At 55.2% G+C, this 18,469-nt stretch overlaps 2 protein-coding genes across 3 annotated transcripts; one reads left to right on the top strand and one right to left on the bottom strand.

Moving 5' to 3' along the window:
* Positions 1–1,357: 1,357 nt before the first annotated feature.
* Positions 1,358–12,504, top strand: CIAO3 (cytosolic iron-sulfur assembly component 3). 2 transcript variants are annotated; one of them, XM_036392438.1, is made up of 11 exons: positions 1,358–1,436; positions 3,166–3,261; positions 4,309–4,452; positions 4,896–5,028; positions 5,640–5,774; positions 6,051–6,169; positions 7,404–7,533; positions 7,764–7,836; positions 9,332–9,466; positions 10,435–10,592; positions 11,342–12,504. In XM_036392438.1, exons 1-11 carry the CDS (start codon positions 1,371–1,373, stop codon positions 11,578–11,580), a joined length of 1,428 nt encoding a protein of 475 aa, XP_036248331.1. In that variant the 5' UTR covers positions 1,358–1,370; the 3' UTR covers positions 11,581–12,504. The 2 variants fall into 2 exon arrangements, with proteins under 2 accessions (XP_036248331.1, XP_036248332.1); XM_036392439.1 differs by lacking the exon at positions 9,332–9,466.
* On the bottom strand, positions 12,465–18,097 carry HAGHL (hydroxyacylglutathione hydrolase like). The gene is made up of 8 exons (XM_036392440.2): positions 17,926–18,097; positions 17,164–17,228; positions 16,936–17,053; positions 16,224–16,332; positions 15,975–16,078; positions 15,422–15,523; positions 15,257–15,336; positions 12,465–14,299 (listed from the first exon to the last, which is right to left on the bottom strand). Exons 1-8 carry the CDS (start codon positions 18,028–18,030, stop codon positions 14,134–14,136), a joined length of 849 nt encoding a protein of 282 aa, XP_036248333.1. The 5' UTR covers positions 18,031–18,097; the 3' UTR covers positions 12,465–14,133.
* Between the last annotated feature and the right edge of the window lie 372 nt (positions 18,098–18,469).

The following is an 18,469-nucleotide window of genomic DNA, read 5'->3' as shown; positions in this document are numbered from 1 at the left end:
TCATGACATGCGGCTCGCTTTGTACCGGTGTGGCAGTCCTGTGTCACGACACACAGCTCACTTTCCGTTGGTGCTGTAGTCCCGTGTCACGACACATGGCTCGCTTTCCGGCGGTGCTGTAGTCCCCTGTCACGACACACGGCTCGCTTGGCGGCGGTGCTGTAGTCCCATGTCACGACACGCGACACGCGGCTCGCTTTCCGTTGGTGCTGTAGTCCCGTGTCATGACATGCGGCTCGCTTTGTACCGGTGTGGCAGTCCTGTGTCACGACACACAGCTCACTTTCCGTTGGTGCTGTAGTCCCGTGTCACGACACATGGCTCGCTTTCCGGCGGTGCTGTAGTCCCCTGTCACGACACACGGCTCGCTTGGCGGCAGTGCTGTAGTCCCGTGTCACGACACATGGCTCGCTTTCCGGCGGTGCTGTAGTCCTGTGTCACGACACATGGCTCGCTTTCTGGCCGTGCTGTAGTCCCGTGTCACGACACACAGCTCGCTTTCCGGCGGTGCTGTAGTCCCGTGTCACGACACACGGCTCGCTTGGCGGCAGTGCTGTAGTCCCGTGTCACGACACATGGCTCGCTTTCCGGCGGTGTGGCAGTCCCGTGTCACGACACACGGCTCGCTTTCCGGCGGTGTGGCAGTCCCGTGTCATGACACACAGCTCGCTTGGCGGCAGTGCTGTAGTCCCGTGTCACGACACACGGCTCGCTTTCCGGCGGTGTGGCAGTCCCGTGTCACGGCACACAGCTCGCTTTCCGGCGGTGTGGCAGTCCCATGTCACGACGCGCGGCTCGCTTTCCGGCGGTGCTGTAGTCCCGTGTCACGACACACGGCTCGCTTTCCGGCGGTGCTGTAGTCCCGTGTCACGGCACACAGCTCACTTTGCGGTGTTGCTGTAGTCCCGTGTCACGACACACGGCTCGCTTTCCGGCCGTGCTGTAGTCCCGTGTCACGACACATGGCTCGCTTTCCGGCGGTGCTGTAGTCCCGTGTCACGACACACGGGTCGCTTTCCGGCGGTGTGGCAGTCCCGTGTCACGACGCGCGGCTCGCTTGGCGGCAGTGCTGTAGTCCCGTGTCACGACACATGGCTCGCTTTCCGGCCGTGCTGTAGTCCCGTGTCACGACACACGGGTCGCTTTCCGGCGGTGTGGCAGTCCCGTGTCACGACGCGCGGCTCGCTTTCCGGCCGTGCTGTAGTCCCGTGTCACGACACACGGCTCACTTTGCGGTGTTGCTGTAGTCCCGTGTCACGACACACGGCTCGCTTTCCGGCGGTGCTGTAGTCCCGTGTCACGACACACGGCTCGCTTTCCGGCCGTGCTGTAGTCCCGTGTCACGACACACGGCTCGCTTGGCGGCAGCCATGGCGGCGCGCTTCAGCGGGGTGCTGCAGCTGACGGATCTGGACGATTTCATCGCCCCCTCGCAGGTGACGGCGCCGGGGACCCGCGGGGACTCCCGGGGTGGGCCCTGAGGGGAGGCGGCGGTGCCACCTCAGCCTCTGCCCCTCGGTGTCGCCGCACGGGGCCGTGCCCGGCCATCAAACCCCTCCCGCTGCTGGGCGGAAAGGAGGGCTGGGAGTTGATCCTGCCACAGGGCCGGGGCAGGGCTCGGGGACACCGCGGGGACACTGTGGGACACCATGGGGTCACTGCGAGGTCACTGGGACACTGTGAGTCACTGTGGGGTCACACCCGAGATGTCAGTCCTGGATTTGTATCCAGATTCTTACCCAGGATTTGTATCCAAATTCACATCCAGGATTCATATCCAGATTTATATCCAGAATTCATACCCAGGTTATATCCAGATTCATATCCAGGATTTATATCCACGATTTAGATCCAGATTCATACCCAGGATCCATACCCAGATTCATATCCAGATTCATACCCAGGATTTATATCCAGATTTGTGTCCTGTGTTTGCTGAGAAGCACGGCAGAAGAACCGAGCTGGGACTGTGGGCAGGGCAATAGCAAACCCCAAAACGGTGAATTCTCCCTGGGTTTGGGTTTGTAAGGGAATTCCTCCTGGAAAAACCAGCCCTGCCTTTGTTCTGAGTGAAGGATCTGAGTGAGGGGTTCCTGCCGGGGGATTCGTTTAGGGGAGCCTCAAAGGAGGAGCAGGACACGGAGTCAGGGGTGCCTGAGCACTTAAATCAGGATAAAATCAGGGTAAAATCCAGATAAAATCAGGATAAAATCCAGAAACCCCCTGGGACTCGTGCTGGGGCACCAGGGCAGGGTGGCACTGAGCCCCTTCTGTCCCCAAAGGCAGCTGGGCTGGGCACTGGCACCTCCCTGCAGCTGAGCTGGGACCTGGGCAGCAGCAGGAGGAGGAGGAGGAGGAGGAGGAGGAAGGGGCTGGCTGTTCCTGCCACAGCTCCAGACCCAGAGCTGAGCTGCTGAGGAGCAGCAGAGCTGGGCTGGGCTGGGATGATGCTGGAGAATTGTTCCTCCTGTTCCCAGGGGGTGAGCAGGACACAGCCTCTGCCCCACATCCCTCTGGCAGGGCTGAGAGAAACTCGGGGAAATTCCAGCCTGGACTGAGGGGCAGGATCCAGAGCTACTCTTTGATCCCTTGAGTTCTTTATTTTTTATCCAATCTCCTATATTTATTTTTTTATTGAATCCCCTATTTTTTAAAATTTAATTCCTAATATTTATTTTTTATTGAATCCCCTATATTTTTATTGAATCCCCTATATTTATTTTTTATTCAATCCCTATAGTTATTTTTATTGAATCCTCTATATTTATTTTTTATTGAATCCCCTATATTTATTCTTTATTTAATCCCCAATATTTATTCTTTATTGAATCCCCTATATTTATTCTTTATTTAATCCCCTATATTTATTTTTATTCAATCCCCAATATTTTTTTTATCCAATCCCCAATATTTTTTTATCAAATCCCCTATATTTATTTATCAATCCCCAATATTTATTTAGCAATCCCCAATATTTATTTTTATCCAATCCCCTATATTTATTTTTTATCCAATCCCCTATATTGATTTTTTAATCCAATTCCCTAATATTTATTTTTATTCAATCCCCCATATTTATTTTTCATCCAATCCTCAATATTGATTTTTTATCAATCCCCTCTGCCTTGCTCAGCCCCTCACCTCCAGGCTCTGCTGCTCTTTCAGGAATGCATCAAGCCTGTCAAAGTGGACAAAAAGCCTGGAAAAGCAGCAGCCAAGATCAGAATTGAAGCTGATGGAAGCTATTTCCAGGTCAATCAGGTACGTGGCGTCTTTGTTCACTGTAAAAAACCCAGAAAAATCAGTGTACTTTAAGTAATTTAATTATCTTCATCCATTTAATGCCTCAAAGAGGTGCTGTCAGCATTCCTGGCTTTTTTTCCTTTTTAATTTATAATCAATAATTCCAATTTTGTGCCACTTTTACGCTCTGAAACGCTGGCATTAATTACTGATTATTAATATAAGAGCAGATAAGCTGATATTGTATTAAACTTCAATTTATCAGCATTTTAATTTATAAATTCTTTTCTAAGCAGTCATTTTATAATTAGTAATTCCAATTTATTCCAGTTTTTTATACTCTGAAATACTGCTATTAATTGGTGATGGTTTTCATAAGAGAACAGATAAGATGAAAAGTTTATTTATTTTATCAATATTTAAGGATTGGCAGTTCCAGGTTGGTTGTAACAATGTCCTTGTGCTCACTCAGAGATTTAATCAAGATATTTTTAATAAATTGTGTTTGATTAAAAAAAATAATATTTCAAATTATTTCTTTAAAAGCTTGAGGAATTCAGAAGCTTCCAGAATTCAGGCTGAATTTTTCCTATTTTCACCAAAAAAAGTTGGCACTGTTCAGTTAACCAGGCTGGGAATCCCTCTGGGAATGGAACTTGGAACTTGAGGCAGATTTTGATTTAAAAAAAGGAGGGCACAGCACTTCCAAAGGAGCCTGGTTCCTTACTTTAAAATGTTAATAGTGCCTCATTTCCTGGTCTACTCCTGGCTTTACTGAGGAGTGATGATTAGAGGAGAATCTCTTGGGAAATTCAAATTATTCAGGGCAGATAGAAGGGAAATATTCCCTTCCAGTGTCTGGGATGAAATCCCCTTTGCTGTGCCAAACAACCCCATTAAAAGCAGCCAAATTCAGGTGGCTTTGTCCTCATCTCATTAAAATAAAGATGTAAAAATCAAAAGAACAACACCTTCATTATTTGTAACAAAGTGGGGAAGCTCCTCCTTAATTTCTGGGGTCAGAACTGAGCCTGCTCTGGGTTTTTTGTTGTTTTTTTTTTGTAGGATGGGGAAGCCCAAAAGCTGGAGAAGGCCAAAATCACTCTGAATGATTGCCTGGCCTGCAGTGGCTGCATCACCTCAGCTGAGAGTGTCCTGGTGAGCCAGCAGAGCCACGGGGAGCTCTGCAAGGTGCTGGCCCTCAACAAGGTGGGTCCCACTCACCCTGCAGGAAAAGGGGGGAAATCCACAGGAAAAGGGAATTCCTGAGCCCTCGGAGACCCCACTGCACTCCTGGGGCTGCTTCTCATTTTTAAAGTTGTAAGGGTGAGCCTGAGGAGCTCTGTGGTGCTGCCAGCTCTGCCACTTTGGGGTTTATTCTCATTTTTCAAGGGTTTTTGGTGCAGGTTCCTTCCTCAGGGTGAGCTCTGTGGTGCTGCCAGCTCTGCCTGTGCCACACTTCGGGGTTGTTTCTCATTTTTCAAGGATTTAGTGCAGGTTCCTGCCTCAGGGTGAGCCCTGTGGTGCTGCCAGCTCTGCCACTTTGGGGTTTATTCTCATTTTTCAAGGGTTTTTGGTGCAGGTTCCTTCCTCAGGGTGAGCTCTGTGGTGCTGCCAGCTCTGCCACTTTGGGGTTGTTTGCTGTTTTCCAGGCTGCTGCTGCCCACGAGCAGAAGCTGGTGGTGGTTTCTGTGTCCCCCCAGTCCAGAGCCTCCCTGGCTGCAAGGTGCAAACTGGGGCTGCTGGAGACAGCCCAGAAGCTGACCACCTTCCTCAAGGGCTTAGGCAAGTGTGGGGTTTCCTGCTCTCTGGGCTGAGCACAGGTTAAAGGGATTTAACCCCCACAGGGATTCCAGGCTGTCCAAAATTTCAGTCCCACGATGAGCTTGGAGAGAGGGGAGGAAAGCTTGGGAAAAGGAGGGGCAGGGATTTTTTTGGAAGGGTAGGGCAAGGGAAGGGATTTAAACTGCCAGAGGGCAGGGACAGATGCCATGCTGGGAAGGAATTCCTGGCTGGGAGGGTGGGCAGGCCCTGGCACAGATTCCCAGAGAAGCTGAGGCTGCTCCTGGATCCCTGGAAGTGTCCAGGGCCAGCTTGGATCACCCTGGGATAGTGGGAGATGCCCCTGCCTGTGGAACTAGCTGAGCTTTGAGGCTCTTTCCACCCCAAACCATTCCACAGTCCATAAAACCTGTAAAGAACCACTGAAAACAATTTAACATTTTACATTTCCACCTCTCCTGTCACCTTTCCTCCTCTTCCCCTGCTGAAAAATGTCCCCTGCCAACTGCAGGGCCCTGCACCTGTGCCTGAGCTTGCCCCTGGTTGAAGTGGGAGGTTTTTTGCTGTATTTTGCTGTCTGCTGAGGTTTTTAACCCAGCTGCTGTCCTGCCCAGGTGTGCACCACGTGTTTGACACAACCTTCTCCAGGAACTTCAGCCTCCTGGAGAGCCAGCAGGAGTTTGTGAGGCGCTTCCAGAGACAAGCAGAGGACAAAAAGGCCCTGCCCATGCTGGCCTCTGCCTGCCCAGGTATGCCTGCAGCTCCAGCTGCAATCCCAAATCCAGCAGCTGCTCAGAAAGCTGCAAATGGATGTTCTTACCTGCAGGATGATTCTCCTCACAGCACAGATTTTGGTGCTAAAGCAGTGGAGAGACACCTTAAGATCAATCTGGGCTGACACTTGCTTTGCTTTTTGTGCTGAGCTGAGGCTGAGAATGGCACTAAACCCGGGGTTTGGGGAGAATGGGCAGGGTGAAGGCCTGTTCTTGTTTTTTAATTGTATTTCTGGGTGATGTTCCTTGCAGGCTGGATCTGCTATGCAGAGAAAACCCACGGCAGCTTCATCATCCCCCACATCAGCACCACCAAATCCCCCCAGCAGGTCATGGGCTCCCTGGTCAAGGGCTACTTTGCAGAGCAGCAGGTACAGCTCTAAAAATGCTCTGCTTACTGCAAAACTCCTCCAATTCAACACTTTAGGCTGATTATTTATAAATTTGCTGTGTAATACACATTTAAGGGTCAGTATTGCCTTGCAGAAGGCAGAAATCTTCCTCACTTCTGCCTTAGCTAATGAGTAGTAATTAGGGTAGAACACTGAGCATGGGCTAATTAAATTAAAGCCTCTGAATTATTTGGGAGAGCTGAGGAACCTTATTGTCAGTGTCTTTGTGCCATTGTTGTTTAAATTTGGTGAATAATTTCAAAGAAGTGACCCAAGCCAAGGCTGCAGTGGGGGCTTAGGTGCAGATCCAAAAGTGATCCCTCATTCCCAGCCTCATGTTCTGCTGCTGTCCTCAGCCTGGAACCCCTGGAATCTTCCCAGGTGGGAGCTGGAGATCCCCACAGCCAGAAAGGGCTGCAGCACCCACTGGGATTTCTTGGGGGGATTACTGCCTGGGACACTTGCATGAGGCAGCTGCAGATTTGGGACAAAATTTGGCAATTTCTGGCAATGTTTGGCACAAGAGACTGAAAGAGTGGCCCAGGGTCAGTGACCTGATTGCTCAGCCTGTGTTCATTGCTTGGATGATCCTGAGGTTTTGTGGGATTCCAGATCAAGTCCCCAAGGGCTGAGCTTTGGGAGCAGGGAGGAAGTTTATTCCCTAATGCCTTAATTAGGGATTATTGGCTTCTCTGCCTGACCTTGGATCATTGCACCAGAGTGAGGGAAACTTCCAGCAGGTGAAGGGAGCCTCAGGAGGGATGGAAAGGGATTATTCCCAAAGGCCTGGGCTGCCAGGACACAGGGTTGGATGGTGTTGGGAAGGAATTCCTCCCTGGGAGGGTGGGGAGGGGCTGGGGTGGAATTCCCAGAGCAGCTGGGGCTGCCCCTGGATCCCTGGAATGTCCAAGGCCAGGCTGGGCAGGGCTTGGAGCAGCCTGGGACAGTGGGAGGTGTTGGGGTTTAAGGTCCTTCCCAGCCCAAACCATTCCAGGATTCCCTGAAACCTCTGAAGGTCCCTGACTGCTGACACTGCCTGCAGCTAAAATTGGCTTTAGGAGAGAAATCATTTCATTGACTCACAAATATTTAAACACACAAATACTCATTCATATTTGGCACAGTGGCATTATTTCCCCCACTCCTTTGCTCCTGGAATGCACTCCCTGGGGCCAGGGGGATTTGGGCTGCCCCAGCCTTGTCTCCCTTGCAGCACCTGCCCCCTGACAGGATCTACCACGTCACTGTCATGCCCTGCTATGACAAAAAGCTGGAGGCCTCCAGGCCGGACTTCTTCAACCAGGAATACCAGACCAGGGATGTGGATTGTGTCATCACCACAGGTAAGAGAGCCACAGGAGATTCCCAATTCCAGCAAATTCTGGGAGCCTTGCAGTGTTCCCTGGCTTCACTAACCCTTTGTCTGTGACAGAGGTTGGGTATTGATCTATATTTATATTTAATAGGGCAAATCATGCCCTGGTAAAATGCAGGTGCAGTTACCTCAAACTCTGGGGGGTTTGTTTGCCTGTATCCCAAAAATAAGAACTCTTTGTGCCTGGTTCTGCCCTAGGGGAAGTGCTGAAGCTGCTGGAGCAAGAAGGAGTGTCCCTGTCAGATGTAGATCCTTCTCCCCTGGACACCATGTAAGAGCAAAATCCCATTTCAATCGTGTTCTCTTTCCTCCAGGATTTAGGGAGTTCAGAATTCCCCTTTTCCCTGTTCTTTTTGCTAGGATTTAGGGAGTTCAGAATTCCCTTTTCCCTGCTCTCTTTCCTCCAGGATTCAGGGAGTTCAGAATTCCCTTTCCTCCAGGATTCAGAGAGTTCAGAATTCCCTTTCCTCCAGGATTCAGAGAGTTCAGAATTCCCCTTTTCCTGCTGTTTTACACAAGTGTGTTTGCCCTTGATTTGGTTTCTTGTGTTACTTGAACCAGAACAATTGGGAGTTAAAACATTTCTTGTACAGAATGTGGTGAATTTCCACTGGACAATCACTCCAGCTCCTTTCATCCCACAAAAAGCTGCTGCAGGCTTTGGGAAGGACAAGAATCTGTCCCAGTGCTAAAAATTTCCTGAAGCAGAAGCTGTTGCTCCTCCTTAGCAGAGCCACTGCAAAGATCCCAGAATGAAAGCAGAAATAACAAATATTTAGGTCACCCAGTTAATCTGCAGGAGGCTGTTGGTGAAAAATGACATTTAGGACGTGTCAGATGGGACTGGGGTGGTTGAGCTGAGGAGGAACTTCTGCTCCAGGGCCAGCTGCACATTTTGGGGTCTGGGGTGACAGCAGGGCTGGCTCTGCACTGAGCACCCAGAGCTGCCTGTGCTTCAGGGCAAGGGAATATCCCAGAGCTCCTGGCACTGGAACACCAGAGAGGTTCAGCAGCAGCCCCTCCCTGAGTTATCCATCAGTTAATGAGGATTAATTAATTAGAGGATCCTGGAATGGTTTGGGTGGGAAGGACTTGGAAACCATCAAACCCCAACACCTTCTGTAAGAAAACCAAATTACCAAAACACCCAGTGCAAACAACGACCTTCCTACTGTCCCAGGCTGCTCCTCCTTGAGTTATCCATCCATTAATGATGATTATTTAGAGAATCTGGAATGGCTTGAGTGGGAAGGACTTGAAAACCATCCAACCCCAACCCCTTCTGTAAGAAAACCAAATTACCAAAACACCCAGTGCAAATCCAGGCTGCTCCTCCCTGAGTTATCCATCCATTAATGATGATTATTTAGAGAATCTGGAATGGCTTGAGTGGGAAGGACTTGAACACCATCCAACCCCAACACTTTCCACCATCCCAGGCTGCTCCAGGCCGCTCCTCCCCGAGTTATCCATCCATTAATGAGGATTAATTAGAGAATCCTGGAATGGCTTGGGTGGGAAGGACTTGGAAACCATCCAACCCCAACACTTTCCACCATCCCAGGCTGCTCCCAGCCCTGTCCAGCCTGTCCTGTGACACTTGCAGGGTTCCAGGAGCAGCCACATCCCCTGGCACACCCCATGGCACCATTGCCAGGAGCAGGGCAGAGGCTGGAGCTCGGGGGCAGCTGCACTTTGGCTCCCTGGGGCCCCCTGGGGCTGTGTGTGTGCCCCCAGGCTCTGAGGTGCTGCTGCTGTGCCCCCAGGCTCGGCAGGGCTGCAGAGGAGCTGAGCTCACACCGCGGCGGGGGCTCGGGCGGGTTCCTGGAGCACATCTTCACCCACGCCGCCCGCCAGCTCTTCGGCATCCAGGGGGCCTCCATCCACTACAGACCTCTCAAGTAAGGAGCTGCAATCCCACTGAAAACTCTGGGTTTTTCTCAACAATTCTCTCCTTGTTGATGGGCTGAAGTTTTGGGGTTTTTTTTTGCGATGTTAAAGCTCGCGTCCAGGCTGAGATTGGCTGCTCAGCAGTAATCAGCCAACGTTAAATAAATCAGCCAATTCCAGGGAGAATTCCAGCCCCTTCTCCAGCCACACCCTGGAGTTTGGCCTGGTGGATTCTCCCACTGATAACTTTTAGAATAATTATAAAGTTTTAGAGTAATTGAAAAGGCAGAGCTGTCGTGGAGCTGGGATTCCTCACCTTGGATCAGGCCAATCAGGAACATTGGTCACTGATTATTGATCCCAAAGAACCTTGTGGGAGGGCTTTGGGGCTCTGTTTAACTGTAGTGAAACACAACATTAATCACTGAGTTTGAGCATTGAGGCTCATCCACCTGAGATTCCTTCTGGCTTCCCAGTTCTAATTTAATGTATCCTTTGGATTTAATTATATCCCTCATGAGCATTTTTTTTGTAGGATTCCCTGGTTTAAGAAGCAGAAAAACCAGTCTCAAAAACTTGATAAAAATCAAATGACTTACTTTGTTATCAGGACCAGGTATTCCCACTAACCTTAGAAATCTGGAATCCTCAATCAGGGTTTGTTCCCATGTTTTATGATCCAGCAGAAGTCAAAAATCCCCAATTGATGTTGGCTGAAGGAACTCAGGTCTGTCAGGGAGGGGCTCCCTGTGCTGAGCTTTTCAGGCTTCATCCAGCACAGATGTCCTCCAGCAAACTCTGCTCAGGTGGCTCCAGCAATCCTGGAAGGCTCTGGAAGGAATTCCTTCCTGTTTTCCTTGGATGGCCCAGAACTGGGACAGCTCTTCAGTGAGACTCACAAAGAATTTGGGTTTTGCCCTTTGAAGATTAAAATAGAAACTGATTTGGAGAAGCCACTTGCTGTGCTCTGCTCCCTCAGGAACAAGGACTTCCAGGAGGTGACCCTGGAGAGGGATGGGCAGGTCCTGCTCCACTTTGCTCTGGCCTATGGGTTCAGGAACATCCAGAACCTGGTGCAGAAGCTCAAGAGAGGGAAGTGCCCCTATCACTACGTGGAGGTCATGGCCTGTCCCTCAGGTGAGGCTGCTCCATCTCCAGCCTGGGGGAGCTCCAGGGCATTCCAGACAGGAGAAAAGGGAGAATCCTCACCCCCTTGGGCTGTGACAGCCACACCAGCACAGCTGGGGGAGGGGGGGATATTTCCCAATAATTCCTCAGGATTTAAAGAATTGCAGTTGAATTCCAGCACACAACATTTTCATAATCAATTAATTAACTGCTTTTAAGGAGAATTTCCTGAGCTCTGGTACCTGAGGGGATTTTCCCCCTGAAACTGCCCCAACCTGCCATCACACTTAGAGAAAACGCTGCTGTGGCTGGTGGAGGAATATTTAATATTTGCTTCCATTTTCCTTGTGCTGCTGCTGGCTCCCTTGGGAGCAGGGCCAGCCTGAGCCCCCTGAGGGGCCCCTGCTGCCTCTCGGAGCTGCTCCTTCCCAAGGGCCCTCCCAGCCCCCAGAACTCATCCCAGGCACTTTTCCCTTTCCTGCAGCTCAGCCTGCAAGGCTGGGCTCACCTGGGCTGGGCTCAGGCTCCCTCCTGGGGGCAGCAGATAAGAGATAAGAGCTGGCAGAGCCCCAGCTGGAGCCAGCCCCCATCTCCCTGCCCTGTGGCCCTGCTGCTGGCAGATAACTGGGAGGGCACCTCCATCCCTGGGGTGTTTTCATCCCTGCAGCTGTTTGCAGGAGCAGGATAAATGACCTGGAGTTTCTGAGGGTGTTTTCCCAGCTGAAGTTCTTCATTTCTGTTTTTTTATTTTCCCCCAGGCTGTCTGAATGGAGGAGGGCAGATCAAACTGGAGGGGGAATCCAGCAAGGAGGAGCTGCAGCAGGTGGAGAGGTTGTATGAATCCCTGAGGGCAGAGATGCCAGAGGAAAACCAGGCTGTGAGGGAGCTCTATGAGCACTGGCTGGGGGGCTGGGGCTCAGAGAGGGCCCTGCAGGTGCTGCACACGCAGTACCACGCTGTGGAGAGAGCCAGCTCTGCCCTCAGCATCAAATGGTGAGAGCTGCCCTGCCCGGGGAGCCTCAGTGCCTTCTGAGCTGCCACTGCTGACCCTCCAGGGACTCTGGGCAGCTCCTGCCTCTGGCAAAGTGCCTGGCACTGCTCATTCCTCCAGCTGGAGGGGATGGGATGGGAATAAACCCCAAATCTGCCTCTGGCAAAGGCACTGTGCTCATTCCTCCAGCTGGAGGGGATGGGATGGGAATAAACCCCAAATCTGAGGGGATGGGAATAAGCCCCAAATCTGAGGGGATGGGAATAAGCCCCAGAGTCTGACAGGGACACAGCAGGAGAGGCAGAAACACGTCCCAGGCTGATGGGACAGCCCCAGTGCTGCCAGAGCTGAGGAGCTCAAGGATTGAGAGCTCAGCTCCAGGCTGAGCTTTGTGTCACAGCCCAGTATTCCTCCCCCAGGCCTTGCTGGGTTGTCACAGCACTCAGGCCTGTGCCTGCCCCTGCTGGAACAGCCTCATCCCATTGGAAATGGTCCCCTGAGGCCTGGAGCTCTCCCTCTCACTGCCCTGCAGTGCCCTCAGAGAGGGGATCCAAAGCCTGGGATCATCCCTGGGGCTGCAGAGGGACTGGAGTGAATGCTGGACAAAACCCCTGTGATTCCTTTTCCTTAAATTATAATAATTTATACCAAGGGCAGTTCCTTCTCTGTGTTTTCTTCCTAAGAAGCACTCAGCAGGGAGTGACAGAATTGTCACATTTACCCACCCTCAGCAGCCACTTCCTGAGGGATAATATCCCTAAATCCAGACAAAACAGGCACTTACAGCTGGATAACATCCTGAAATTACCACAGAATAATCCCTGACCTGGGGCTGCCAGGAACCAGAGCCTCCTCTGCACTTTGTTCCAATGAATCCACAGAGCAAATGCTGAATTTTCATGTTTTTAATTAAAAGCTTTCCATTTTTCAGCTGTTGCTGATCATTCATGACCTCACAGTGTTCTAAGGCATCAGCGTCCCCCTGCTGCCCCCTCCCTTCCTTCCTGAGGAGCAAAGTGGTGCTTCCAGAGAATTCCCTGTGCCATGCAGGGATTTGGCTGAAGCAGGGAATGGCCAGGGAGGGGCTCCAGGCTGGACTCAGCACATCCAGCTCAGAAATGCACAAAATTCAGTGAGGCTGAATGAGCTGAGGAATGAAATGCCCGGGGATCTGCCCTTGGGGTCACTTGCCCAGTTCCCAGGTCACCAACACACCCAGAGGGGCACCCTGGGCTCCCTGGCTGGCACCAGAGGAGCTGGAACCTGCCCCAGCTTTGCTTCACACCCACAGGGGCATCCCTGCTCCCAGGAGAAACAGAATCCCAAAGGGGACATCCACAATCCAGCATTCCATGGGAACTGGGGAATGCAGGCCCTGGTACCAAGGGAGCTTTTGCAGCTGGATAAATCCTTCCCCTTCCATGCCAAGTAAATACAAACTATAACTTAATAAAAGAAAAAAAAAAAAACAAACCCATAAAACAACTTGGTTTGTAGCACAGGAAAAAGCCCCAAACCAGACTCCAGTGGCAACAAAGAAAGTCACAGTCCACACATGAAAATCCCTGAAATCAGCTCTGTCCCAGTGCTGGGAGCTGCCATCAAACACTCATTTTCTTCACAAAAAAAAAAAAAAAAAAAAAAAATGGAATGACTTCAGTGGTGTGAAGTGCTTCCCAACAGCTGCAAATAAAACTCTGCTCCTTTCTCAGACAAAAATAAATAAAACACAGCCCTGATTTTGCACAAAGCGAAGGCTGTGCAGCCCCAGCTGCTCCCTGGCTCTTGACAAGGCAAAGTCCATGGAGTTGGCACCGAGTGTTTCCCAGTTTTTGTCTTGGAAAAAGCAAAAAGCAGAAAGGGATGCCTGGCAGCACTTTGGTCTTGGCTGCCTGAACTCTGCCCCCCCTTGGGAAATCCCTGCTGGGTCTGACCCTGCTCCACCTGGACACCCCAAGGGCTCCCCAGGGCAGCCACTGGGCCACAAATCCCTGTGGGACCTACTGGAAAACAGGGAAAAAAGAGAGGGAAAACCCACCCAAACTGCTGTGATGGGGGATTTGTCAGCACAGGGCTGGAGCTGGGTGGGTTCTGGTGCCACCAGTGCCACCAGTGACGTCCCAGTGTCCATCAGGCAGGACACGGGGCCAGAGGGGCTGGAGCAGGACAGGCAGGGCCAGGAGGGCTCCCAGGAGTCCCAAAGCCACATCACAGCAGCCCTGGATGGGGATGCAGGGCAGGCAGGGGCTCCATGGGCACAGCACCACAGTCCTGAGCAGCCCTGGCTCCTTCCATGGCAGCTCCCCAAAACTGGCACTGTCCCCTGCTCCAAGCCTGACCCTCTGCCAGCACCCCAGCCCCAAGGGGGGGGTCCCACAGCCTGGGATCCCCCCAAAGGGATCCAGGAGCTGCACAGGAACCCCAGGAGCCAGGGGGGAGCAGAGCAGAGCAGAGCAGCCTCACACAAGCAGCTGAAAGAGAAAATCCAGCCCCAAAATCCAGCTGGGAGCCAAGCTGAGCTGGGCCCAGCCAGGAGGGAGCCCTGGCACCTCGGGGGTGTCACTTCTTCTCCAGGAAGGGCCCAAAGAGCCCCCAGTGAAAGGCCAGCATGGCCTGGGGGTTGGGCCTCTCCTTGGGCTTCTTGAAGTTGTCCCTGTGGGAGCGCAGAGCCCTCAGCACCTCCACGGGGTCTGTCCTGCCCGTGAACCTCTGCACGGCCTCCTCCCTGCAAGGGGACAGCCCTGTGAGCCCTGGGGACACAGGGGACACGCCCTGGCCTGGCATGGGCAATGGGGCACACGGACAGTGGGGCACTGCCACCCTGTGCTGGGATGGACACATGGACACTGCCACCCTGTGCTGGAATGGACACATGGACAGTGGGCACTGCCACCCTGTGCTGGGATGGACAGCAGGACACTGCCACCCTGTGCTGGGATGGACAGCAGGACACTGCCACCCTGTGCTGGGATGGGCACATGGACAGTGGGCACTGCCACCCTGTGCTGAGATGGGCACATGGACAGTGGGCACTGCCACCCTGTGCTGGGATGGGCACATGGACAGTGGGCACTGCCACCCTGTGCTGAGATGGGCACATGGACAGTGGGCACTGCCACCCTGTGCTGGGATGGGCACACGGACAGTGGGCACTGCCACCCTGTGCTGGGATGGACACATGGACACTGCCACCCTGTGCTGGGATGGGCACATGGACAGTGGGCACTGCCACCCTGTGCTGGGATGGGCACATGGACAGTGGGCACTGCCACCCTGTGCTGAGATGGGCACATGGACAGTGGGGCACTGCCACCCTGTGCTGGGATGGACAGCAGGACACTGTCACCCTGTGCTGGGATGGACACATGGACAGTGGGCACTGCCACCCTGTGCTGGGATGGACACATGGACAGTGGGCACTGCCACCCTGTGCTGGCTCTGCTGGGGCACACGGGGGCTCTGGGGTGGCTCTGGGGTGACCCCATGTCCGGGCAGCCTCCCCTGGCCCCGGGCTGGGATTTCCCAGCAGGGTTTTGGGAGCAGGGATGGTTCAGGAGGGTTTTGGGAGCAGGGATGGTGCAGGAGGGTTTTGGGAGCAGGTTTGGGGCAGGAGGGTTTTGGGAGCAGGGATGGTGCAGGAGGGTTTTGGGAGCAGGTTTGGGGCAGAGCCCACAGTGCTTACGTGACCCGCAGGAAGGGGTTGTACAGGAACTCCTCCTGCAGCGTGGAGGGCACCGTGGGCAGGTCCTCGTCATCCCTCTGCTGCCAGGGGAACAAAGGTGTCCAAAGGTGTCCCACTGCCATCCCACACCCCAGCCCCCCTGGCACAGGGGGCACCGTCACTTACTTTGGCCCACGCCAGCTTCTCCTTCACCACTTCATTCTCTGGCTCCACCTTCAAGGCGAATTTGAGGTTTCTGACGGTGCATTCGTGGCCACAGAAAATTTTCTGCAGGAGGCAGCGGGCATCAGACCTTCTCCAAGGGCAGGTCTCAGCCCCAGATCCCTGCCCTGATCCCAGGATCCCTGTCCTGAGCCCCAGATCCCTGCCCTGAGCCCCAGATCCCTGCCCTGATCCCAGGATCCCTGTCCCAGCCCCAGATCCCTGCCCTGATCCCAGGATCCCTGTCCCACCTCCAGATCCCTGCCCTGAGCCCCAGATCCCTGTCCTGAGCCCCAGATCCCTGCCCTGACCCAGGATCCCTGCCCTGAGCCCCAGATCCCTGCCCTGAGCCCCAGATCCCTGTCCCAGCCCCAGATCCCTGTCCTCAGCCCCAGATCCCTGCCCTGAGCCCCAGATCCCTGTCCTGAGCCCAGGATCCCTGTCCTGAGCCCCAGATCCCTGCCCTGAGCCCCCTCCCAGCCCCAGGAGCCCCCCCAGGCTGGAAGGGGACACTCACCGTGTCCTTGGGCAGGGTGCCCAGGATCTGGGTGAGGTTGGTGTGCATCTGCTCCGCTGTGCCCTCGAAGAACTGCCCGCAGCCCCCCACGAACAGGGTGTCACCTGTGGGACAGGGGTGGGCACCGAGGGGCCCCAGGGCTGGGAATGGGGGTGCCAGGGTCACCCCAGCAGGGCTGAGTGTGGGGACAGGCAGCACACAGGGAGTGTGTCCCCAAAAGCCACGGGGGGCACGTGGGCAGGGGGGTACCTGAGAACAGAGCGGGAGCATCTGGGGAATCGTCCTCCCACATGAAGTAGCACATGTGGCCCGAGGTGTGGCATGGCGTGAAGAGACACCTCACCCTGATGGTCCCAAACTGGGGGGACAGAGGGTCAGGGTCCTCCTGAGGGGGACCAACAGACCCCCAGACCTCCCCACGCCTGCCTGGGGCCCAGCAGGCCACAGATCTGAGGGGGCTTTGGGTGGGTCCAGCTGTGTCTGCTCTGATGGCATTTGGGACCCAGCCCCAGGAGAGGGTGAGAGCCTGCAGCACAACCCCAAACAGGCTGGGATTGGGATGAGGGTCCTGGAATCTGTGGGGCCACATCTGCACCCACCCCAGGACACCAAGTGCTGAGCATGGCCCAGCAGCACCAACCCCACTGGGGACCACTGGGGACAGTGTGACCACCCCACTGGGGACAGTGTGACCACCCCATTGCACTCCCCACTGGGGACAGTGTGACCAGCCCGCTGGGGACAGTGTGACCACCCCATTGCACTCCCCACTGGGGACAGTGTAACCACCCCACTGCACTCCCCACTGGGGACAGCGTGACCACCCCATTCTCCACCCCACTGGGGACAGTGTGACCACCCCACTCTGCTCCCCACTGGCCCCCAGCAAGGACCACCCCATGCAGCAGCAGGAGCCGTGTGTGGGTCCATGCCCGGTGTCCCCAGCCCTGCAGGCTCTCACCGAGAGCTCCTGGCCATGGCTGACCCTGTGTGTGAGGGCCCCGATGCGCTCGTCAGCCCCGAACACCTGCAGGCCTGGCAGCAGCTGGGCCAGCTCCTCATTGCCCCTGGCGTGGTCCCTAGGGCAGAGCACGGACTGGGATTGGGACTGGGAATGGAAATGGGTTTGGGACTGGGATTGGGCACCGTCCCCACGGGGATACGGCCACCCTGAGCGGGTCACACCTACCAGTGGTGGTGGGTGGTGAGGATGGCCCTGAGCACCACGTCCTCCTTCCTGATGATCTCCAGCAGCTGAAAGGGACCCAGAGCAGCGGTGAGAGGGCAGGGGAGGTGACACACACCCACACAGTGACCTGTCCCCTGTGCCACCAGGCAGGGCGATCCCCCAAAAGCACCCCCTGAGGAGGCACCGGCTGAGGGTGGGACAAAGGTGTGACCCTGCCTGGAGCAGGGGCATGGCACCACGGCCATGGGGGCATTTTCGGCCGGTGCTTTCTTAGGGAAGGCACAGAGGACAGCACAGTGCCACCGCCGCGGCAGGGACACGGCGGCCGTGCCACCCACCCTGGCCGCAGGGCACTGCCAGCCCCGCTCGGCTGCCAGGAGGCTCCGGTGCCAGCTCAACACCCAGGGCCAGGAGCTGCTCCGGCTCCGGGAGGAAGGAAATGCCCGAGTCAGCACCGAACGCTGAAAACCCGCGACAGCGGAGGGCTGGCACCGGGGACAGCGGGCACGGCGGCACGGGGGGCACGGCGGCCCCGGAAAGGGGGGGTGCCCATGGGGTCACCCTGCCCGGGGCCGGCTCTGGGGGGATCCCGCTCGCTGCGGGGCGCGGCACGGCTCGGGGACCCCGCGGAGCCCGGGCAGGGCAGGGCAGGGCAGGGCAGGGGTCCCAGCCACAGCCAGGGCACGGAGGGCTCTGCCCTGCCCGGGGATGTCCCACGGATACTCGGCCATGGAGCCACCGCCACTCCCCGGACCCGCTCACCCGCTTGGGGACCGCGGCGTCCACGGCCAGGGCGTGCCGGGTGCTCTCCTCGATCACCAGGTACATGTAGTTGTCCTCCAGCACGGAGATCACCTTCACCTTCATGGCCCCGGGGAGGCTGCGGGACCCCGGCGCGTCCCCAGCGCCACCCCCGGGGCGGTCCCCGCGTGTGCGGGGCGGGTCACGCAGCGTGGGGCGGGCACAGCCCCGCCATGGCCACGGCGGGACACGGGGGACACGGGGACGGCCCCTGTGCCAGCCTGGGCACATCCTGACACCGCCGGCATGCAGGAAGGAGGGGAACCCTCAGCTCTGTCCCCAAAATCGGCCCCTGCCCGCCCCCAGGGCCCGCGGGGACAAGGGGAGGGATGGGAGGGCTGGCACTGGTGGCACTGGTGGCACTGGAGGGACGCAGCAGCGGGGACACAAGGTGCAGAGCGGTGCCGGACACTGGAGCTGCTGCAGGGGGGTCCCGCAGGGTCTCTGCCCCAGGGACAGGGTCCCACCCCGAGTGCAGGAAGCCCCAAAGGCACCGGGAGCAGAG

Source organism: Molothrus ater, chromosome 16, assembly GCF_012460135.2.
Source record: "Molothrus ater isolate BHLD 08-10-18 breed brown headed cowbird chromosome 16, BPBGC_Mater_1.1, whole genome shotgun sequence".
Lineage (NCBI taxonomy): Eukaryota > Metazoa > Chordata > Aves > Passeriformes > Icteridae > Molothrus > Molothrus ater.
Note: the sequence above shows the minus strand (reverse complement) of the source record. Positions and strands in the feature narration are given on the sequence as shown.